The 21,289-nt window shown below is 50.4% G+C and overlaps 1 protein-coding gene across 1 annotated transcript in view; it reads left to right on the forward strand.

The window, feature by feature from the left end:
- SPEG (striated muscle enriched protein kinase) overlaps window positions 1–21,289 on the forward strand; it is a 292,468-nt gene that overhangs the window by 203,934 nt on the left and 67,245 nt on the right. The window contains exons 17-23 of the mRNA XM_038769099.1: window positions 308–431; window positions 5,179–5,354; window positions 10,240–10,352; window positions 10,473–10,641; window positions 11,993–12,089; window positions 12,212–12,412; window positions 15,859–15,916. Coding sequence (XP_038625027.1) covers window positions 308–431; window positions 5,179–5,354; window positions 10,240–10,352; window positions 10,473–10,641; window positions 11,993–12,089; window positions 12,212–12,412; window positions 15,859–15,916 — 938 coding nt within the window. The remainder of the gene's footprint in view (window positions 1–307; window positions 432–5,178; window positions 5,355–10,239; window positions 10,353–10,472; window positions 10,642–11,992; window positions 12,090–12,211; window positions 12,413–15,858; window positions 15,917–21,289) is intronic.

The following is a 21,289-nucleotide window of genomic DNA, read 5'->3' on the forward strand; positions in this document are numbered from 1 at the left end:
TGGGTTCAAATGTCAGCTGTGGGACTTTGGGCAAGTCACTTCACTTCTCTGGGCCTCAGTTCCCTCATCTGTCAAACGGGGATGAAGACTGTGAGCCCCGCGTGGGACAACCTCATCACTTTGTATCCCCCCAGCGCTTAGAACAGTGCTTTGCACATAGTAAGTGCTTAATAAATGCCATCATTTTTATTATTAGTAGTATGAATCTGGGAGTCCCGACGGGAAGGCCGGGTGTCCCCCGGGTGGGAGCGGGGGTGGGGGTCGCCCCTGACCGGTCCTCACGGTTGGGGGGTCTCCTGGATGTCAGGTCCCCCGCTGGAGGAGGCCCCGGTGGCGCTGGAAAAGCCGGATGTGGTTCACGTGGTGGAGGGCCAGCCCGCTACCGTCACCATCACCTTCAACCATGTCGAGGCCCAGATCACGTGGAGGAGGTGAGGTTCCCCCAGTCCGCCCCCGGCCTCCAGCCCACCCCGGCCTCTAGCCCACCTCCTCACAGACCCCCCTGGTCTCCATCCCACCCAATTCTGACCACCCCCCACCTCCTCACAGGCCTCCGGCCTCCATCCCACCCCGGCCAGACCGCCCCCTGACCTCTTCACAGGCCTCCAGCCTCCATCCCACCCTGGCCAGACCGCCTCCCACCTCCTCCCAGACCCCCGGTCTCCATCCCACCCCAATCTGACCACCCCCCACCTCCTCACAGGCCTCCGGCCTCCATCCCACCCTGGCCAGACCGCCCCCTGACCTCCTCACAGGCCTCCGGCCTCCATCCCACCCTGGCCAGACAGCCTCCCACCTCCTCCCAGACCCCCGGTCTCCATCCCACCCCAATCTGACCACCCCCCACCTCCTCGCAGGCCTCCGGCCTCCATCCCACCCCAGCCAGACCACCCCCTGACCTCCTCACAGGCCTCCGGCCTCCATCCCACCCCGACCAGACCGCCTCCCACCTCCTCACAGATCCCCGGCCTCCAGCCCACCCTAATCTGACCACCCCCTGACCTCCTCACAGGCCTCCGGCCTCCATCACACCCTGGCCAGACCGCCTCCCACCTCCTCCCATACCCCCGGCCTCCATCCCACCCCAATCTGAGCACCCCCTCTGACCTCCTCACTGGCCTCCGGCCTCCATCCCACCCTGGCCAGACCACCTCCCTCCTCCTCCCATACCCCCGGCCTCCATCCCACCCCAATCTGACCACCCCCTGACCTCCTCACAGGCCTCCGGCCTCCTCACAGACCCCCGGCCTCCAGTCGGTAGTTCTGCCACCCCACCTCATCACGTTGGTCAGTCAGTCAATCAAATTTACTGAGCACTTACTGCACGCGGAGCACTGTTCTAAACACTTAGGAGAGGATGATAGAACAATATAACCGACCCGTTCTCTGCCCTCAGCAAGCTGGGATTCACTGGTCTCCCCCTCCCCGCCGCACCCCAGCCCCCTTTCCTGGTCCCCACACTCAGTCAATCAATCAATCAATCAATTACTGAGCACTCACTGAATGCTGAGCACTGTCCTAAGTAGTTGAATTTCAAGACAACCATCCCTGCCCTCCAGGAGCTTAGTCTACTGTGGGCAGGGCACTGTACTAAGCGCTTGGGAGAGTCCAATAGCGTTCGTAGACACAATCCATGCCCTAAAGGAGCTTCCAGTCTCCTGTGTGGAGAGCACTGGACTGGAACAGTGTGGCTCGGTGGCTAGAGCCCAGGCTTGGAAGTCAGAAGGTCATGGGTTCATTCATTCAATCGTATTTATTGAGCGCTTACTGTGTGCAGAGCACTGTACTAAGCGCTAAGCGTTCTAATCCCCGCTCTGCCTCATGTCCTCTCTGTGACCTTGGGCAAGTGATTCCACTTCTCTGGGCCTCAGTTCCCTCATCTGTTAAGTGGGGATTAAGACTGTGAGCCCCATGGGGGACAGTGACTGAGTCCAACCCGATTTGATTGTATCCACCCCAGCGCTTAGTACAGTGCTTGGCACATAGTAAGCGTTTAACAAATACCGCATTCATTATTATCTACCCCAGCGCTTAGATTAAGACCGTGAGCCCCACGTGGGACAACCTGATCACCTTGTATCCTCCCCAGTGCTTAAAATAGTGCTTTGCACATAGTAAGCGCTTAACAAATGCCATCATTATTATTATTATTATTAGAACAGTGCTTGGCACATAGTATTCATTCATTCATTCAATTGTATTTACAGAGCACTTACTGTGTGCAGAGCACTGTACTAAGCGCTTGGGCAGTACAATTTGGCAATAGACAGAGACGATCCCTACCCAACGACGGGCTCACAGTCTAGAAGGGGGAGACAGACAACAAAACAAGTAGACAGGCATCAATACCAGAGAGGCGGCGTGGCTCAGTGGATAGAGCCCTGGCTTGGGAGTCAGAGGTCATGGGTTCTAATCCCGGCTCCGCCGCTTGTCAGCTGTGTGTCTTTGGCCAAGTCACTTCACTTCTCTGAGCCTCAGTTCCCTCATCTGTAAAAAGGGACTGAAGACTGTGAGCCCCATGTGGGACAACGTGATCACCTTGTATCCACCCCAGTGCTTAGAACAGTGCCTCGCACATAGTAAGCACTTAATAAATGCCATCATTATTATTATTATAATAATTATTAGCCATCCCAGTGCTTACAGCAGTGTGTCACACATAGTAAGCCCTTAACAAATGCCATCATTGTTATTAAAATTCATTCATTCAATCGTATTTATTGAGCACTTACTGTGTGCAGAGCACTGGACTAAGCACGTGGGAAATGCAAGTTGGCAACATATAGAGACGGTACCTACCCAACAACGGACTCACAGTCTAGAAGACTATCTATTTATCTAAAATGGATAAATAGAATTATAGATACATACCCAGTAGTAGGCGCTTAACAAATACCATCATTATTATTATCATTAGTAATAATAATAATGATGGTATTTGTTAAGCGCTTACTATGTGCCAAGCACTGTACTAAGTGCTGGGGTAGATACAAGGTCATCAGGTTGTCCCACGGGGGGCTCACAGTCTTAATCCCCATCTTCCAGATGAGGTGACTGAGGCCCAGAGAAGTGAAGTGACTTCCCCAAGGTCACACAGCAGACAAGCGGCAGAGCTGGGATTAGATCCCACATCCTCCGGCTCCCAAGTGTCTTTCCACTGAGCCACAGAGGGCTATAGACTGTGAACCCATTGTTGGGTAGGGACCGTCTCTATATGTTGCCAACTTGTACTTCCCAAGCGCTTAGTCCAGTGCTCTGCACACAGTAAGCGCTCACTAAATGCAATTGAATGAATATAGACTAAGCCCCTCTAGACTGTGAGCTCGCTGTGGGCAGGGAACGTTAGCTACCAACTCCATTGTACTATATTCCGTTGTACTATACGTTGCCAACTTGTACTTCCCAAGCACTTAGTCCAGTGCTCTGCACACAGTAAGCGCTCAATAAATACGATTGAATGAATATAGACCGATCCCCTCTAGACTGTGAGCTCGCTGTGGGCAGGGAGCGTTAGCTATCAACTCCATTGTACTATATTCCGTTGTACTATATGTTGCCAACTTGTACTTCCCAAAGTGCTTAGTCCAGTGCGCTGCACACAGTAAGCGCTTAATAAATACGATTGAATGAATATAGACCTATCCCCTCTAGACTGTGAGCTCGCTGTGGGCAGGGAACATTAGCTTCCAACTCCGTTTTACTATATGTTGCCAACTTGTACTTCCCAAGCGCTTAGTCCAGCGCTCTGCACACAGTAAGCGCTCAATAAATACAATTGAATGAGTATAGACTGAGCCCCGCTAGACTGTGAGCTCGTTGTGGGCAGGGAACGTTAACTACCAACTCCGTTGTACTATATGTTGCCAACTTGTACTTCCCAAGCACTTAGTCCAGTGCTCTGCACACAGTAAGCACTCAATAAATACAATTGAATGAATATAGACTGATCCCCTCTAGACTGTGAGCTCACTTTGGGCAGGGAATGTTAGCTACCAACTCCATTGTACTATATTCAGTTGTACTATATGTTGCCAACTTGTACTTCCCAAGCGCTTAGTCCAGTGCTCTGCACACAGTAAGCGCTCAATAAATACGATTGAATGAATATAGACCGATCCCCTCTAGACTGTGAGCTTGCTGTGGGCAGGGAGCGTTAGCTATCAACTCCGTTGTACTATATTCCATTGTACTATATGTTGCCAACTTGTACTTCCCAAAGTGCTTAGTCCAGTGCGCTGCACACAGTAAGCGCTCAATAAATGCGATTGAATGAATATAGACTGATCCCCTCTAGACTGTGAGCTCACTGTGGGCAGGGAACGTTAACTACCAACTCCATTGTACTATATGTTGCCAACTTGTACTTCCCAAGCGCTTAGTCCAGTGCTCCCCACACAGGAAGCGCTCACTAAATATGATTGAATGAATATAGACTGAGCCCCTCTAGACTGTGAGCTCGCTGTGGGCAGGGAACATTAGCTACCAACTCCATTTTACTATATGTTGCCAACTTGTACTTCCCAAGCACTTAGTCCAGTGCTCTGCACACAGTAAGTGCTCAATAAATACGATCGAATGAATATAGACCAATCCCCTCTAGACTGTGAGCTCGCTGTGGGCAGGGAACATTAGCTACCAACTCCATTTTACTATATGTTGCCAACTTGTCCTTCCCAAGCGCTTAGTCCAGTGCTCCACACACAGTAAGCGCTCAATAAATGCGATTGAATGAATATAAACCGATCCCCTCTAGACTGTGGAACGTTAACTACCAACTCCGTTGTACTATATGTTGCCAACTTGTACTTCCCAAGCGCTTAGTCCAGTGCTCCGCACACAGTAAGCGCTCAATAAATACGATTGAATGAATATGGAACGATCCCCTCTAGACTGTGAGCTTGCTGTGGGCAGGGAACGTTAACTACCAACTCCGTTGTACTATATGTTGCCAACTTGAACTTCCCAAGCGCTTAGTCCAGTGCTCCGCACACAGTAAGCGCTCATTAAATACGATTAGTAGAAATGATCCCTGCCCTCAAGGAGTTTCCAGCCTGCCAGGGGAAGCTTCCAGAGTAGTTCCCCAGCCCCACTCCCCTCCGGGCCGGGTTCTGATCCCGCCGGGACGTGTCTCCCTCCATCCCGGCCTGGTGCCCGCTCTGCCCCGCTGCGTGTGCCCAGCCGACGAGGGGCACTACTGGAGGCCCGGGAGGGCGTCTACGAGCTGAGCCAGCCGGACGACGACCAGCATCGCCTGCACATCTGCCACGTCTCCCCGCGTGACCTGGGCGAGCTCACCTGTACGGCCCGCAACCGGCACGGGGCCCTCACCTGCTCCGTCACCCTGGAGCTGGCAGGTGAGGACCTGGAACTCTACTTATTTTACTTCTAATAATAATGATAATAATAATAATAATAATAATAATAATGAGAATAATAGAGAAGCAGCGTGGCTCAGTGCAAAGAGCACAGGCTTGGGAGGCAGAGGCCATGGGTTCGAATCCCACGTCCCCACATGTCTGCTGTGTGACCTTGGGCAAGTCACTTCACTTCTCTGTGCCTCAGTTCCCTCATCTGTAAAATGGGGATTAAGACTGTGAGCCCCACATGGGACAACCTCATCTCCTTCTGTTCCCCCCAGCGCTTAGAACAGTGCTTTGCACATAGTAAGCGCTTAACAAATACCAACGTTAACAAATACCAACGTTAATGAGGGCATTTATTAAGCGCTTACTATGTGCAAAGCACTGTTCTAAGCGCTGGGGAGGTTACAAAGTGATCAGGTTGTTCCACGGGGAGCTCACAGTCTTTTTTTTTTTTAATGGCATTTATTAAGCCCTTACTATGTGCAAAGCACTGTTCTAAGCGCTGGGGAGGTTACAAGGTGATCAGGTTGTCCCACGGGGGTCTCACAGTCTTTATCCCCATTTTGCAGATGAGGGAACTGAGGCCCAGAGAAGTGAAGTGACTTGCCCAAAGTCACACAGCTGACAAGCAGCAGAGCCGGGAGTTGAACCCATGACCTCTGACTCCAAAGCCCCGTGCTCTTTTCCACTGAGCCACGCTGCTTCTCTTGTCTTCATCCCCATTTGACAGATGAGGGAACTGAGGCCCGGAGAATAAATCAATCGTATTTATTGAGCGCTTACTGTGTGCAGAGCACTGTACTAAGCGCTTGGAAAGTACAAGTCGGCAACACATGGAGACAGTCCCTACCCAACAGCAGGCTCACAGTCTAGAAACTTCACAGAGAAGTGAAGTGACTTGCCCAAAGTCACACAACTGACAGTTGGCGGAGCCAGGATTTGAACCCGTGACCTCTGACTCCAAAGCCCGGGCTCTTTCCACTGAGCCACGCTGCTTCCCACAATTTTTACTTATGACTTTACTTATTTTACTTGTACATGTATACTATTCTCTTTATTTTGTTAATGATGCGTGTGAGAAGCAGCGTGGCTCAGTGGAAAGAGCCCGGGCTTTGGAGGCCCTACTGAGAGCTCACCTCCTCCAGGAGGCCTTCCCAGACTGAGCCCCCTCCTTCCTCTCCCCCTCCACCCCCTGTCCATCCCCCCGTCTTACCTCCCCTTCCCCGCAGCACCTGTATAGATGTAGATATGTTTGTATGTATTTATTACTCTATTTATTATTTATCTTACTTGTACATATCTATTCTATTTATTGTGTTTTGTTAATATGTTTGATTTTGTTGTCTGTCTCCCCCTTCTAGACTATGAGCCCACTATTGGGTAGGGACCATCTCTATATGTTGCCAACTTGTACTTCCCAAGAGCTTAGTACAGTGCTCTGCACACAGTAAGCGCTCAATAAATATGATTGATTGATTGATTGACTGTGAGCCCCACGCGGGACAACCTGATCACCTTGTATCCCCCCCAGCGCTTAGAGCAGTGCTTTGCACATAGTAAGCGCTTAACAAATGCCATCACTATTATTATTATTATTCTGCTTAGAGAAGCAGCGTGGCTCAGTGGAAAGAGCCCAGGCTTTGGAGTCAGAGGTCATGGGTTCTAATCCTGGCTCTGCCACTTGTCCGCTGTGTGACTTTGGGCAAGTCAATTCACTTCTCTGGGCCTCAGTGACCTCATCTGGAAAATGGGGATTGAGACTGTGAACCCCCTTTGGGACAACCTGATCACCTTGTAACCTCCCCAGTGCTTAGAACAGTGCTCTGCACGTAGTAAGCGCTTAATAAATGCCATCATTCAATCATATTTATTGAGAATAGGAGAAGCAGTGTGGCTCAGTGGCAAGAGCCCAGGTTTGGAGTCAGTAGTCGTGGGTTCTAATCCCGGCTCCACTATTTGTCAGCTGGGTGACTCCTGGCAAGTCACTTAGCTGTGCTCAGCGTTTAGAACAGTGCTCAGCGCTTAGAATGGTGCTCAGCACATAGTAAGCACTTAACAAATACCAGCATTATTATTCTCTGTGCCTCAGTGACCTCATCTGTAAAATGGGGATAAAGACTGTGAGCCCCACGTGGGACAACCTGATCACCTTGTATCTACCCCGGTGCTTAGAACAGTGCTTGACACATAGTAGGCGCTTAACAAATACCAGCATTATTATTCTCCGTGCCTCAGTGCCCTCATCTGGAAAATGGGGATGGAGACTGTGAGCCCCACGTGGGACCACCTGATCACCTTGTATCTACTCCACTGCTTAGAACAGTGCTTGGCACATAGTAAGTGCTTAACAAATACCATCATTATTATTCTCTGTGCCTCAGTGACCTCATCTGTAAAATGGGGATAAAGACTGTGAGCCCCATGTGGAACAACCTGATCACCTTGAATCTACCCCGTTGCTTAGAACAGTGCTTGGCACATAGTAGGTGCTTAACAAATACCATCATTATTATTCTCTGTGCCTCAGTGACCTCATCTGTAAAATGGGGATAAAGACTGTGAGCCCCACGTGGGACAACCTGATCACCTTGTATCTACCCCGGTGCTTAGAACAGTGCTTGGCACTGGAGTGCTTGGCATCTCCTCCACGCAGGAGGAGATGCGAGCCTGGAGAGAGGGGGAGAGAGCAGGGGCAGAGATGGAGATCTGGGTGTCATCAGCGTAGAGATGATAGTGGAAGCCGTGGGAGCGAATGAGGTCACCAAGGGAGTGCGTGTAGATCGAGAACAGAAGGGGACCAAGCACTGAACCTTGGGGAACCCCCACAGTAAGAGGATGGGAGGGGGAGGAGGAGCCTGCAAAAGAGACTGAGAAAGAACGAGTGGAGAGGTAAGAGGAGAACCAGGAGAGGATGGAGTCTGTGAAGCCAAGGTCAGATAGCGTGTTGAGAAGAAGGGGGTGGGCCACAGTGTCAAAGGCAGCTGAGAGGTCGAGGAGGATTAGGACAGAGTAGGAGCCGTTGGATTTGGCAAGCAGGAGGTCATCGGTGACCTTTGAGAGGGCAGTTTCCGTGGAATGTAGGGGTCGGAAGCCAGACCGGAGGGGGTCGAGGAGAGAGTTGGTGTTGAGGAATTCGAGGCAGCGCGTGTAGACAACTCGTTCAAGGAGTTTGGAAAGGAATGGTAGGAGGGATATGGGGCGATAACTAGAAGGTGAGGTGGGGTCAAGAGAGGGTTTTTTTTAGGATGGGAGAGACATGGGCATGTTTGAAGGCAGAGGGGAAGGAACCAGTGGAGAGTGAGCGGTTGAAGATGGAAGTTGAGGAGGGGAGAAGGGATGGAGCGAGAGATTTCATGAGATGAGAGGGAATGGGGTCAGAAGCACGGGTGGCCGGAGTAGCACTTGAGAGGAGGGAGGAGAGCTCCTCTGAGGACACTGCTGGGAAGGATGGGAGAGTAGCAGAGAGTGTTGAGAGCCGGGGGGATGGAGAAGGGGAGAAGAGACTTTGGGGAGGTCGGACCTGATGGATTGAATTTTGTTAATGAAGTAGGAGGCCAGATCGTTGGGGGTGAGGGAAGGAGGAGGGGGAGGAACCGGGGGCCTGAGAAGGGAGTTGAGTGTAGATCGGTACAAACATATATACAGGGGCTGTGGGGAGGGGAAGGAGGTAGGGTGGGGGGGGTGGGGAGGAGGAGAGGAAAAAGGGAGCTCAGTGTGGGAAGGCCTCTTGGAGGAGGTGAGCTCTTGGTAGGGATTTGAAGGGAGGAAGAGAGCGAGCTTGGCGGATGGGTGGAGGGAGGGCATTCTGGGCCAGGGGGAGGACGTGGGCCGGGGGTCGACGGAGGGATGGGTGAGAACGAGGCCCAGTGAGGAGGTGAGCGGCGGCAGAGGAGCGGAGGGTGCGGGCTGCCAGGGAGAAGGACCGTAGGGAGGGGAGGTAGGAGGGGGCGAGGGGATGAACAGCCTTGAAGCCCAGGGTGAGGAGTTTCTGCCTGATGCATAGGTTGACTGGTAGCCACTGGAGATTTTTGAGGAAGGGACTAACCTGCCCAGAGCGCTTCTGCACAAAGATGATCCGGGCAGCAGCGTGAAGTATAGACTGAAGTGGGGAGAGACAGGAGGAAGGGAGATCAGAGAGGAGGCCGATGCAGTCATCCAGTCGGGATAGGGTGAGAGATTGAACCGGCAAGGTAGCGGTTTGGATGGAGAGGAAAGGGCGGATCTTGGCGATGTTGCGGAGGCGAGACCGGCAGGTTTTGGTGACGGTTTTGTCGAGCAGCGTGGCTATGAGAAGCAGTGTGGCTCAGTGGAAAGAGCCCTGGCTTGGGAGTCAGAGGTCATGGGTTCAAATCCCAGCTCCGCCAATTGTCAGCTGGGTGACTTTGGGCAAGCCACTTCACTTCTCTGGGCCTCAGTGACTTCATCTGTAAAATGGGGAGGAAGACTGTGAGCCCCTCGTGGGACAACCTGATCACCTTGTAGCCTCCCCAGAGCTTAGAACAGTGCTTTGTAGAGAGTAAGCGCTTAATAAATGCCGTCATTATTGCTATCATTCATTCATTCATTCAATCATATTTATTGAGCGCTTACTGTGTGCAGAGCACTGTACTAAGCGCTTGAGAAGTACAAGTTGGCAACTTATAGAGACAGTCTAAACATTTACTATGTGCCAAGCACTGTTCTAAGATCTAGGCGAGATACAAAGTCATCAGGTTGTCCCACGTGGGGCTCACAGTCTTCATCCCCATTTTACAGATGAGGTTGAACCCGGGCCTTGGGGAGCGGGGCTCAGGCCTGCCAGGGGTGGCCTGGGGTGGGTGGGTAGGCCGGATCCCAGGAGGCCGGGACTCAGTTGAACCTCGGGGTTGACTTACAGAGGCTCCGCACTTCGAATCCATCATGGAAGACGTGGAGGTGGAGGAAGGGGAGATGGCGCGTTTCGCCGTGGTGGTGGAGGGCAGGCCGCTGCCCGACGTCTTGTGGTACAAGGTGAGGGGGAGATCCTGGGACGGGACCCCGGTGGTGCCAGGGTGGGTGGAAATTGGAATTCTCAGGGGGGAGCCTGGGGCGGAGGTGACCCGACGTCGGGGGGTGAGCTTGGCTCCCCAGGACGAGACCCTGCTGGAGGAGAGCAGCCGCGTGAGCTTCGTGGATGAGCAGCGGGACTGCTCCCTCGTGGTGCTCAACGCCGACCCCCGGGACCGCGGCGTCTACACCTGCACGGCCCGCAACCTGGCCGGATCGGTTTCCTGCAAGGCCGAGCTGGACGTCTGCTCGGGTGAGTGGCCGGGAGCCGCCCGCCACCCGGGGTTTGCCCTCTGTCCCCGGGGGTTCTCATCCCGGCCCCGCCGCTCGTCTGCCGTGTGACCTTGGGCAACTCGCTTCACTTCTCTCGGCCTCAGTTCCCTCCTCTGTAAAATGAGGGTGGAGACTGTGAGCCCCACATGGGACAGAGACTGTCCGACTCGATTTGCGTGTATCCACCCAGTGCTTAGTACAGTGCCGGGCACATAGTAAGGGCTTAACAATACCATCGTTATTATTATTATTATTACTATTGTTACTCTAGGCCCGTTTTACCCAGAGGCCCCCCAGGCCTAGCCTCTTTTTTCCCCATCTCCTGCTCTTCCATCTCCTCCATCCCTTCCATCCTTCCAGACCTCTGTCCCTCTCAGCCCCCATTTTCCCATTCCCTTATCCCCCATCCCTCCATCCCCCTTTTCTCTCATTCCCCATCCCCCCCCACTCCCATATTCCTCCACCCCATCTGTCCCCTCCCTCCATCCCTCCATCTCTATCCCACTGTCCCTCTGTCACTCCATCTCTCCTTACCCCATCCCCTCCATTTCCTCCATCCCTCCATCTCTTTGTCTCTCCATCCTTCCACCCCTCCATCCCTTCATCCTTCCATCCCTCCATCACTATCCCACTGTCCCTCTTTCCCTGGATCTCTCCATCCCTCCTTTCCCTCCATCTCTCCCTTTCCTCCATCCCTCCATCTCTGTCCCTCCATCCCTCCATCCCCTCCATTTCTCCATCTTGCCATCCCTCCATCTCTGTCCCTCCATCCCTCCATCCCCTCCATTTCCTCATCTTGCCATCCCTCCATCTCTGTCCCTCCATCCCTCCATCTCCTCCATATCTCCATCTTGCCATCCCTCCATCTCTGTCCCTCCATCCCTCCAACCCCTCCATTTGTCCATTACTCCTTCCCTCCACCCATCCTTCCCCTCCTTCCCTCCATCCCCTCTGTTTCTCCACCCCTCCATCCCTCTGTCCCCTCCATCTCTCCCTTCTTCCCTCCCTCCGTCTCTGTCCCTCCATCCTCTCCATCCTCTCCATCTCTCCTTCCTCCATCCCTCCATCTCTGTCCCTCCAGCCATCCTTCCCTCTGTCCCATCCACCTGTCTGTCCCTCCAACTCTCCTTCCCTCCATCCCTCCATCCTCCTGCCCCTCCATCTCTCCCTTCCTCCCATCCCTCCATCTCCATCCCTCCACTCCTCCTTCCCCCCGTCCCGCCCATCTCTCTGTCCCTCCGTCCCCCCTTCCCTCCATCTCTCTGTCCTCCATCCCTCCATCCCCCGACCCCTCCGTCCGGTCAGCAGCACCCTGTCTCTTTGTGCTCCAGCCCAGCCGGCCCTGGAGGCGGAAGGCGGCGAGGAGGAGGACCAGCCACGCGGAAGCCGACTCAGTGACTTCTACGACATCCACCAGGAGATCGGCCGGTGGGTCTGTCTGTGGGTCTGCCCACGTGGCGGGGGGCGGGGGGCTGGGTGTTGGTCGGCGGTGGGGGTCTCTCCGTCTCTGGGTCCCAGAGGTGGGTCTCTCCTCCCCGGGCCTGCGGCAGGGGGGCCTTCTCCTACCTGCGGCGAGTGGTGGAGCGCAATTCTGGCCTGGAGTTTGCGGCCAAGTTCATCCCCAGCCGGGCCAAGCCCAAGGCGTCGGCGCTCCGGGAGGCCGGGATCCTTTCCCGTCTACAGCACGACCGCGTGCTCTACTTCCACGAGGCCTTCGAGAAACGCCGCGGCCTCGTCATCGTCACCGAGCTGTACCCACCCCGGCAGAGAGGGGACTCGGGGGAGGCCTGCGGTGGGTGGGAGTGGGGGCCCGGGAAGGTGAAGATGATGATGGCGTTCGTTAAGCGCTAATAATAACGCTGATGGTATTTGTTAAGCGCTTACTACGTGCCGAGCACTGTTCTGATCACTGGGGTAGATACGAGGTCATCGGGTTGTCCTCCGTGGGGCTCACAGTCCTCATCCCTATTTTCCAGATGAGGTCACTGAGGCCCAGAGAAGTTCAGTGGCTTGACCAAAGTCAAACAGCTGACAAGTGGCGGAGCCGGGATTAGAACCCACGACCTCTGACTCCCAAGCCCGGACTCTTTCCACTAAGCCACACTGCTTCTCAGTAATAAGTGATTACTGAGAGGTAATAATAATAACTAAGTAATAGTTATTTATGCTAAGTAATAATAATAACGATTGTGGTATTTGTTATTAATAATAATTATAATAATAATGTTGATGATGGTATTTGTTAAGCGCTTACTATGTCCCAAGCGCTGTTCTAAGCGCTGGGGTAGATACAAGGTCATAAAGTTGTCCTCCCTGGGGTTCACAGTCTTCATCCCTATTTTCTAGATGAGGTCACTGAGGCCCAGAGAAGTTAAGTGACTTGCCCAGAGTCAAACAGCTGACAAGTGGCGGAGCCAGGATTAGAACCCACGACCTCTGACTCCCAAGCCCGGGCTCTTTCCACTAAGCCACACTGAAGCGCTCAATAGGAGCCAGGCAATGTCCTAAGTGCTGGGGTGGATATGAGCACAGAATAATAATAATAATAATGATAGTATTTGTTGAGCACTTAATAATAATAATGATAGCATTTATTAAGCACTTACTGTGTGCAAAGCACTGTTCTAAGCGCTGGGAAGGTTACATGGTGATCAGGTTGTCCCACCGGGGGGTTCCCAGTCTTCATCCCTATTTTACAGATGAGGTCACTGAGGCCCAGAGAAGTGAAGTGACTTGCCCAAAGTCACACAGCTGGCAATTGGCGGAGCCGGGATTTGAACCCATGACCTCTGACTGCCAAGCCCGGGCTCTTTCCACTGAGCCATGCTGCTTCAATAATAATGATGGCATTTGTTAAGCGCTTACTATGTGCAAAGCACTGTTCTAAGCACTAGGAGGGATAGAAGGTGATCGGGTTGTCCCACGGGGGGCTCACAGCTCTCATCCCCGTTTTACAGACGAGCTCACTGAGATTCAGAGAATAATAATAAATAAATAATGATGGTATTTGTTAAGCACTTACTATGTGCAAAGCACTGTTCTAAGCACTGGGGAGGTTACAAGGTGATCAGGTTGTCCCATGGAGAGCTCACAGTTTTCATCCCCATTTTACAGATGAGGTAACTGAGGCCCAGAGAAGTGAAGTGACGTACCCAAAGTCACACAGCTGACAATTGAGAAGTCAGAGGTCATGGGTTCAAATCCCAGCTCTGCCAATTGTCAGCTGTGTGACTTTGAGCAAGTCACTTGACTTCTCTGTGCCTCAGTTCCCTCATCTGTAATATGGGGATTAAGATTGTGAGCCCCCCCGTGGGACAACCTAATCACCTTGTAACCTCCCCAGTGCTTAGAACAGTGCCTTGCACATAGTAAGCGCTTAATAAATGCCATTATTATTATTATTATTATTAATTGGCAGAGCCGGGATTTGAACCCATGACCTCTGACTCCAATCAATCAATCAATCATATTTATTGAGCGCTTACTGTGTGCAGAGCACTTTACTAAGCGCTTGGGACGTCCAAGTTGGCAGCATATAGAGACGGTCCCTACCCAACAGTGGGCTCACAGTCTAGAAGGGGGAGACAGACGACAAAACAAAACATATTAGACTTTTAGACTGTGAGCCCACTGCTGGGTAGGGACTGTCTCTCTATGTTACCAACTTGTACTTCCCAAGCGCTTAGTACAGTGCTCTGCACACAATAAGCGCTCAATAAATGCAATTGATTGATTGAATGATGTTAACAAAATAAAATAAATAGAATAGATATGTACAAGACTCCAAAGCCCGGGCTCTTTCCACTGAGCAACGCTGCTTCTCAAGTGGTCAAGTGACATGCTGTATATATGTATATATGCTGTGTATATGTATATATGTTTGTACATATTTATTACTCTATTTATTTATTTATTTATTTATTTTCCTTGTACATATCTATTCTATTTATTTTATTTTGTTAGTATGTTTGGTTTTGTTCTCTGTCTCCCCCTTTTAGACTGTGAGCCCACTGTTGGGTAGGGACTGTCTCTATATGTTGCCAACTTGTACTTCCCAAGAGCTTAGTCCAGTGCTCTGCACACAGTAAGCGCTCAGTAAATACAACTGATTGATTGATTGATTGATTGATATTAACAAAATAAACTAAATGGAATAGATATGTACAAGACTCCAAAGCCCGGGCTCTTTCCACTGAGCCACGCTGCTTCTCAAGCGGTCAAGTGACATGCCCAAAGCTGTGAGCCCACTGTTGGGTAGGGACTGTCTCTCTATGTTGCCAACTTGTACTTCCCAAGCGCTTAGTACAGTGCTCTGCACACAATAAGCGCTCAGTAGATACAATTGATTGATTGATTGATTGATTGATAGATATTAACAAAATAAAATAAATAGAATAGATGTGTACAAGACTCCAAAGCCCGGGCTCTTTCCACTGAGCCACGCTGCTTCTCAAGCGGTCAAGTGACATGCCGTATATATGTATATATGCTGTAGATATGTATATATGTTTGTACATATTTATTGCTCTATTTATTTATTTATTTATTTATTTTACTTGTACATATCTATTCTATTTATTTTATTTTGTTAGTATGTTTGGTTTTGTCCTCTGTCTCCCCCTTTTAGACTGTGAGCCCACTGTTGGGTAGGGACTGTCTCTAGATGTGGCCAATTCGTACTTCCCAAGCGCTTAGTACAGTGCTCTGCACATAGTAAACACTCAGTAAATACAATTGATTGATTGATTGATTGATATTAACAAAATAAAATAAATAGAATAGATCTGTACAAGACTCCAAAGCCCGGGCTCTTTCCACTGAGCCACGCTGCTTCTCAAGCGGTCAAGTGACATGCCCGAAGCTGTGAGCCCACTGTTGGGTAGGGACCGTCTCTATATGTTGCCAACTTGGACTTCCCAAGCGCTTAGTCCAGTGCTCTGCACACAGTAAGCGCTCAATAAATACGATTGGTGATGATGATGATGATGACGATGGGACTAGAACCCACGACCTCTCACTCCCAAGCCGGGGCTCTTGCCCTGGAGCCAGGCTTTCAGTGCTTGGCCTGTAATAAGCGCTCAAAGACGACCATCTTTAGGGGGAGTTGAGGACTTCTGCGGGGTAACGTGGGGCGGGGTGGGGGGGTCTGCCCGGGGTGGGGGGTCTTCGATGCCTGTTTTCCCTGACTCCAGCTCAGATGCGCAGAGGAGCTGCTTGACCGGATGGCCAGGAGGCCGGCCCTCTGGGAGGCCGAGGTGAGGACCGCCGGGCCGCAAAGGCCGGGAACCGGGTGCGGGGCTTGTTTCTGGGGAGAGTTGGGGTCCTCACTGGGACATAAAGAGAGGCCTTTTCCCTCCTCCTGCCTTCCTTCCTCCTCTTCATTCTCTCATTCATTCATCCGATCGTGTTTAAAATAATAAAATAATAATAATGATGGCATTAGTTAAGCCCTTACCATGTGCAAAGCACCGTTCTAAGTGCTAGGGAGGTTACCAGGTCATCAGGTTGTCCCACGGGGGGTTCACAATCTTTATCCCCATTTTACAGATGAGGGAACTGAGGCCCAGAGAAGTGAAGTGACTTCATCATCAGTCGTATTTAGTGAGCGCTTACTGTGTGCAGAGCACTGGACTAAGCGCTTGGGAAGTACAAATTGGCAACATCTAGAGACGGTCCCTACCCAACAGTGGGCTCACAGTCGAAAAGAGGGAGACAGAGAACAAAACCAAACATGCTAACAAAATAAAATAAATAGAATAGATATGGACAAGTAGAATAAATAAATAAATAAATAGAGTAATAAATATGTACAAACATATATACATCTATACAGGTGCTGTGGGGAAGGGAAGGAGGTAAGATGGGGAGGATGGAGAGGGGGACGAGGGGGAGAGGGGGAGGGGGAGAGTGACTTGCAGCGTGGCTCAGTGGAAAGAGCCTATTTATTTATTTATTTTACTATTACTCTATTTATTTACTTATTTTACTTGTACATATCTATTCTATTTATTTTATTTTGTTAATATGTTTGGTTTTGTTCTCTGTCTCCCCCTTTTAGACTGTGAGCCCACTGTTGGGTAGGGACTGTCCCTATATGTTGCCAACTTGTACTTCCCAAGCGCTTAGTCCAGTGCTCTGCACACAGTAAGTGCTCAATAAATACGATTGATGATGATGATGATGATGGTTTTTGTTAAGCACTTACTATGTGCCAAACACTGTTCATTCATTCAATCATATTTATTGAGCACTTACTGTGTGCAGAGCACTGTACTAAGCGCTTGGGAAGCACAAGTTTGCAACATATAGAGACGGTCCCTACCCAACAGTGGGCTCACAGTCTAGAAGACTGTTCTAAACACTGGGGTAATAATAATAATAATTGCGGTATTTGTTAAGTGCTTACTATGTGCCAAACACTGTTCTAAACACTGGGGTAATAATAATAATGTATAAATAATACTGTGCTAAGCACTAAGCGCTGGGAGAGATACAAGGTAATCAGGTTGTCCCGCATAGGGCTCACAGTCTCAATCCCCATTTTCCAGATGAGGTAACTGAGGCACAGAGAAGTGAAGTGACTTGCCCAAAGTCACACAGGTGATAAGTGGTAGAGCCGGGATTAGAACCCATGACCTCTGACTCCCAAGCCCGTGCTCTTTCCACTGAGCCACCCTGCTGCTCTTCGATACAAGGTAGATACAAGGTAGATATACAAGGTGATCAGGTGGGGCTCACAGTCTTCATCCCCATTTTACAGATGAGGTCACTGAGGCGCGGAGAAGTGAAGTGACTTGCACAAGGTCACACAGCAGACGAGTGGTAGAGCCAGGATTAGAACCCACAACCTCTGACTCCCAAGCCCCTGCTCTTTCTGTTAAGCCATGCTGATGAAGAGTGTGAGCCCGACGTGGGACAGGGACTGTGCCCAACCTGATTAACTCCCATCTACCCCAGCACTTAGAACAGTGCTTGGCACATAGTATGTGTTTAACAAGTAATAATAATAATAATAATGGCATTTATTAAACGCTTACTATGTGCAAAGCACTGTTCTAAGCGCTGGGGAGGTTACAAGGAGATCAGGTTGTCCCATGGGGGGCTCACAGTCAATCCCCAATTTCCAGATGAGGGAACTGAGGCCCAGAGAAGTAAAGTGACTTCTCACTTCACAGCTGACAATTGGCAGGGCTGGGATTTGAATCCATGACCTCTGACTTCCAAGCCCGGGCTCTTTCCACTGAGCCACGCTGCTTCTCTATTAAGCGCTTACTATGTGCGAAGCACTGTTCTAAGCGCTGGGGAGGTTACCAGGTGATCAGGTTGTTCCACCGGGGGCTCACAGTCAATCCCCAATTTCCAGATGAGGTAACTGAGGCCCAGAGAAGTGAGATGACTTGCCCAAAGTCACACAGCTGACAATTGGCGGAGCCAGGATTCGAATCCATGACCTCTGACTTCCAAGCCCGGGCTCTTTCCACTGAGCCACGCTGCTTCTCTATTAAGCGCTTACTATGTGCGAAGCACTGTTCTAAGCGCTGGGGAGGTTACCTGGTGATCAGGTTGTCCCACTGGGGGCTCACAGTCTTCATCCCCAATTTCCAGATGAGGTAACTGAGGCCCAGAGAAGTGAAGTGACTTGTCCAAAGTCACACAGCTGACAATTGGCAGAGCTGGGATTTGAATCCATGACCTCTGACTTCCAAGCCCGGGCTCTTTCCACTGAGCCACGCTGCTTCTCTATTTAGCGCTTACTATGTGCGAAGCACTGTTGTAAGCGCTGGGGAGGTTACCAGGTGATCAGGTTGTCCCACTGGGGGCTCACAGTCTTCATCCCCATTTTCCAGGTGAGGTCACTGAGGCCCAGAGAAGTGAGATGACTTGCCCAAAGTCACACAGCTGACAGTTGGCGGAGCTGGGATTTGAATGCTTATTTGAATGATTTATTGAGCGCTTACTGTGTGCAGAGCACTAGACTAAGCGCTTGGACAGTACAAGTCGGCAACAGATAGAGACAATCCCTACCCAACAACGGGCTCACAGTCTAGACAGAGGGATATGCACAACAAAACAAAACAAGTAGACAGGCCTCAATAGCATCAAAATAGCTAAATAGAGTGATAGCTACATACACATCATTAATAAAATAAATAGAATAATATATATGTACAAATAGAGAAGCAGCGTGGCTCTGTGGAAAGAGCCCGGGCTTTGGAGTCAGAGGTCATGGGTTCAAATTCCGGCTCCACCGCTTGTCAGCTGTGTGACTTAGGGCAAGTCACTTCACTTCTCTGTGCCTCAGTTACCTCATCTGTAAAATGGGGGTTAATACTGTGAGCCCCCCATGGGACAACCTGATCACCTTGTAACCTCCTCAGCACTTAGAACAGTGCTTTGCACATAGTAAGCGCTTAATAAATGCTATCATTATTATTATTATATACCCAAGTGCTGTGGGGTGGGGAGGCGGGTATTCATTCATTCATTCATTCATTCATTCAATTGTATTTATTGAGCACTTACCGTGTGCAGAGCACTGGACTAAGCGGTTGGGAAGTCCAAGTTGGCAACATATAGAGATGGTCCTTACCCAACGACGGGCTCACAGTCTAGAAGGGGGAGAGCAGAGGGAGGGAGTAAGGGCGATGGGGAGGAGAGGAGCAATCTTTCATTCAGTTCATTCAATTGTATTTACTGAGCGCTTACAAAAACTCCTCACTATTGGCTTTATAAAACAGACCATCACCTCGCCCCCTCCTCCCTCACCTCCCTTCTGTCCTTCTCCAGCCCAGCCCGCACCCTCCGCTCCTCTGCCACCGCTCGCCTCCTCACTGGGCCTCGTCCTTGCCCGTCGCGCCGTCGACCCCGGCCCATGTCCTACCTCTGGCCCGGAATGCCCTCCCTCCGCACATCCACCAAGCTCGCTCTCTTCCTCCCTTCAAAGCCCTACTGAGAGCTCACCTCCTCCAAGAGGTCTTCCCACACTGAGCCCCCATTTTCCTCTGCTCTCCCTCCCCTCCCCATTGCCCCAACTTACTCCCTTCGCTTTACCCGTCTCCCCACCCCACAGCACTTGTGTATATATGTATATATATATATATATATATATACCCATCTCCCCACCGCACAGCACTTGTGTATATATGTATATATATATATATGTGTATATATATGTGTATATATGCACATATTTATAATTATAATTCTATTTATTTTTATGAATGATGTGTATCTATCTTTAATTCTATTTATTTGTAAGAATAATGATGATGATGGTATTTGTTGAGCGCTTACTATGTGTCAAGCACTGGTCTAAGCAGTGGGGTAGACACAAGGTAATCAGGTTGTCCCACGTGGGGCTCGCAGTCTTAATCCCCATTTTACAGTTGAGGGAACTGAGGCCCCAGAGAAGTTACGCGGCTTTCTTTCATTCATTCAATCGTATTTATTGAGCGCTTACTGTGTGCAGAGCACTGGACTAAGCACTTGGGAAGTACAAGTTGGCAACATATAAAGACGGTCCCTACCCAACGACGGGCTCACAGTCTAGAAGGGGGAGACAGACGACAAAACAAAACATGTAGACAGGTGTCAAAGTCGTCAGAACAAATAGAATTAAAGCTAGATGCACTTGCCCAAAGTCACACAGCAGACGAGTGGTGGAGCTGGGATTAGAACCCATGACCTCTGACTCCCAAGCCCGGGCTCTTTCCACTGAGCCACGCTGCTTCTCAAATTAATGATGTGTCTATAGCTATAATTCTATTTATTTATAATGATGCTACTGAAGTTACCGAATGAATGAAGAGGCCTTCCCAGACTAAGCCCCCCTTTTCCTCAGCTTCCCCTTCACTTCCTCGTCTGGGCGGGGGTGGGTGGAGACAGACATCGAAACAAGTAAACAGGCATCAGTAATAATAATAATAATAATAATAATAATAATAATAATAATGATAATAGCATTTATTAAGCGCTTACTATGTGCAGAGCACTGTTCTAAGAGCTGGGGGGAATACAAGGTGATCAGGTTGTCCCATGGGGGCTCACAGTCAATCCCACACAGAAGCAGCGTGGCTCCGTAGAAAGAGCCCGGGCTTTGGAGTCAGTGGTCATGGGTTCATATCCCGACTCTGCCGCTTGTCAGCTGTGTGACTTTGGGCAAGTCACTTCCCTTCTCTGGGCCTCAGTGACCTCATCTGTAAAATGGGGATTAATAACAATAATCACATTGGTATTTGTTAAGCGCTTACTACGTGCCAAGCACTGTTCTAAGCACTGGGGTAGATACAAGGTAATCAGGTTGTCCCACGTGGGGCTCACAGTCTTCATCCCCATTTTACAGATGAGGGAACTGAGGCCCAGAGAAGTTAAGTGAGTTGCCCAAGGTCACACAGCTGAAAAGTGATGGAGGCAGGATTAGAACCCATGATCTCTGGCTCCCCAGCCCGGGCTCTTTCCACTGAGCCACACGGCTTCTGTGTGGGATTGACTGTAAGCCCCCCATGGGACAACCTGATCACCTTGTATTCCCCCCAGCTCTTAGAACAGTGCTCTGCACATAGTAAGCGCTTAATAAATGCCATTCTTCTTCTTATTATTATTATTACTGATGCCTGTTTACTTGTTTC

Source organism: Tachyglossus aculeatus, chromosome 1 (assembly GCF_015852505.1).
Source record: "Tachyglossus aculeatus isolate mTacAcu1 chromosome 1, mTacAcu1.pri, whole genome shotgun sequence".
Taxonomy (NCBI): Eukaryota; Metazoa; Chordata; class Mammalia; order Monotremata; family Tachyglossidae; genus Tachyglossus; species Tachyglossus aculeatus.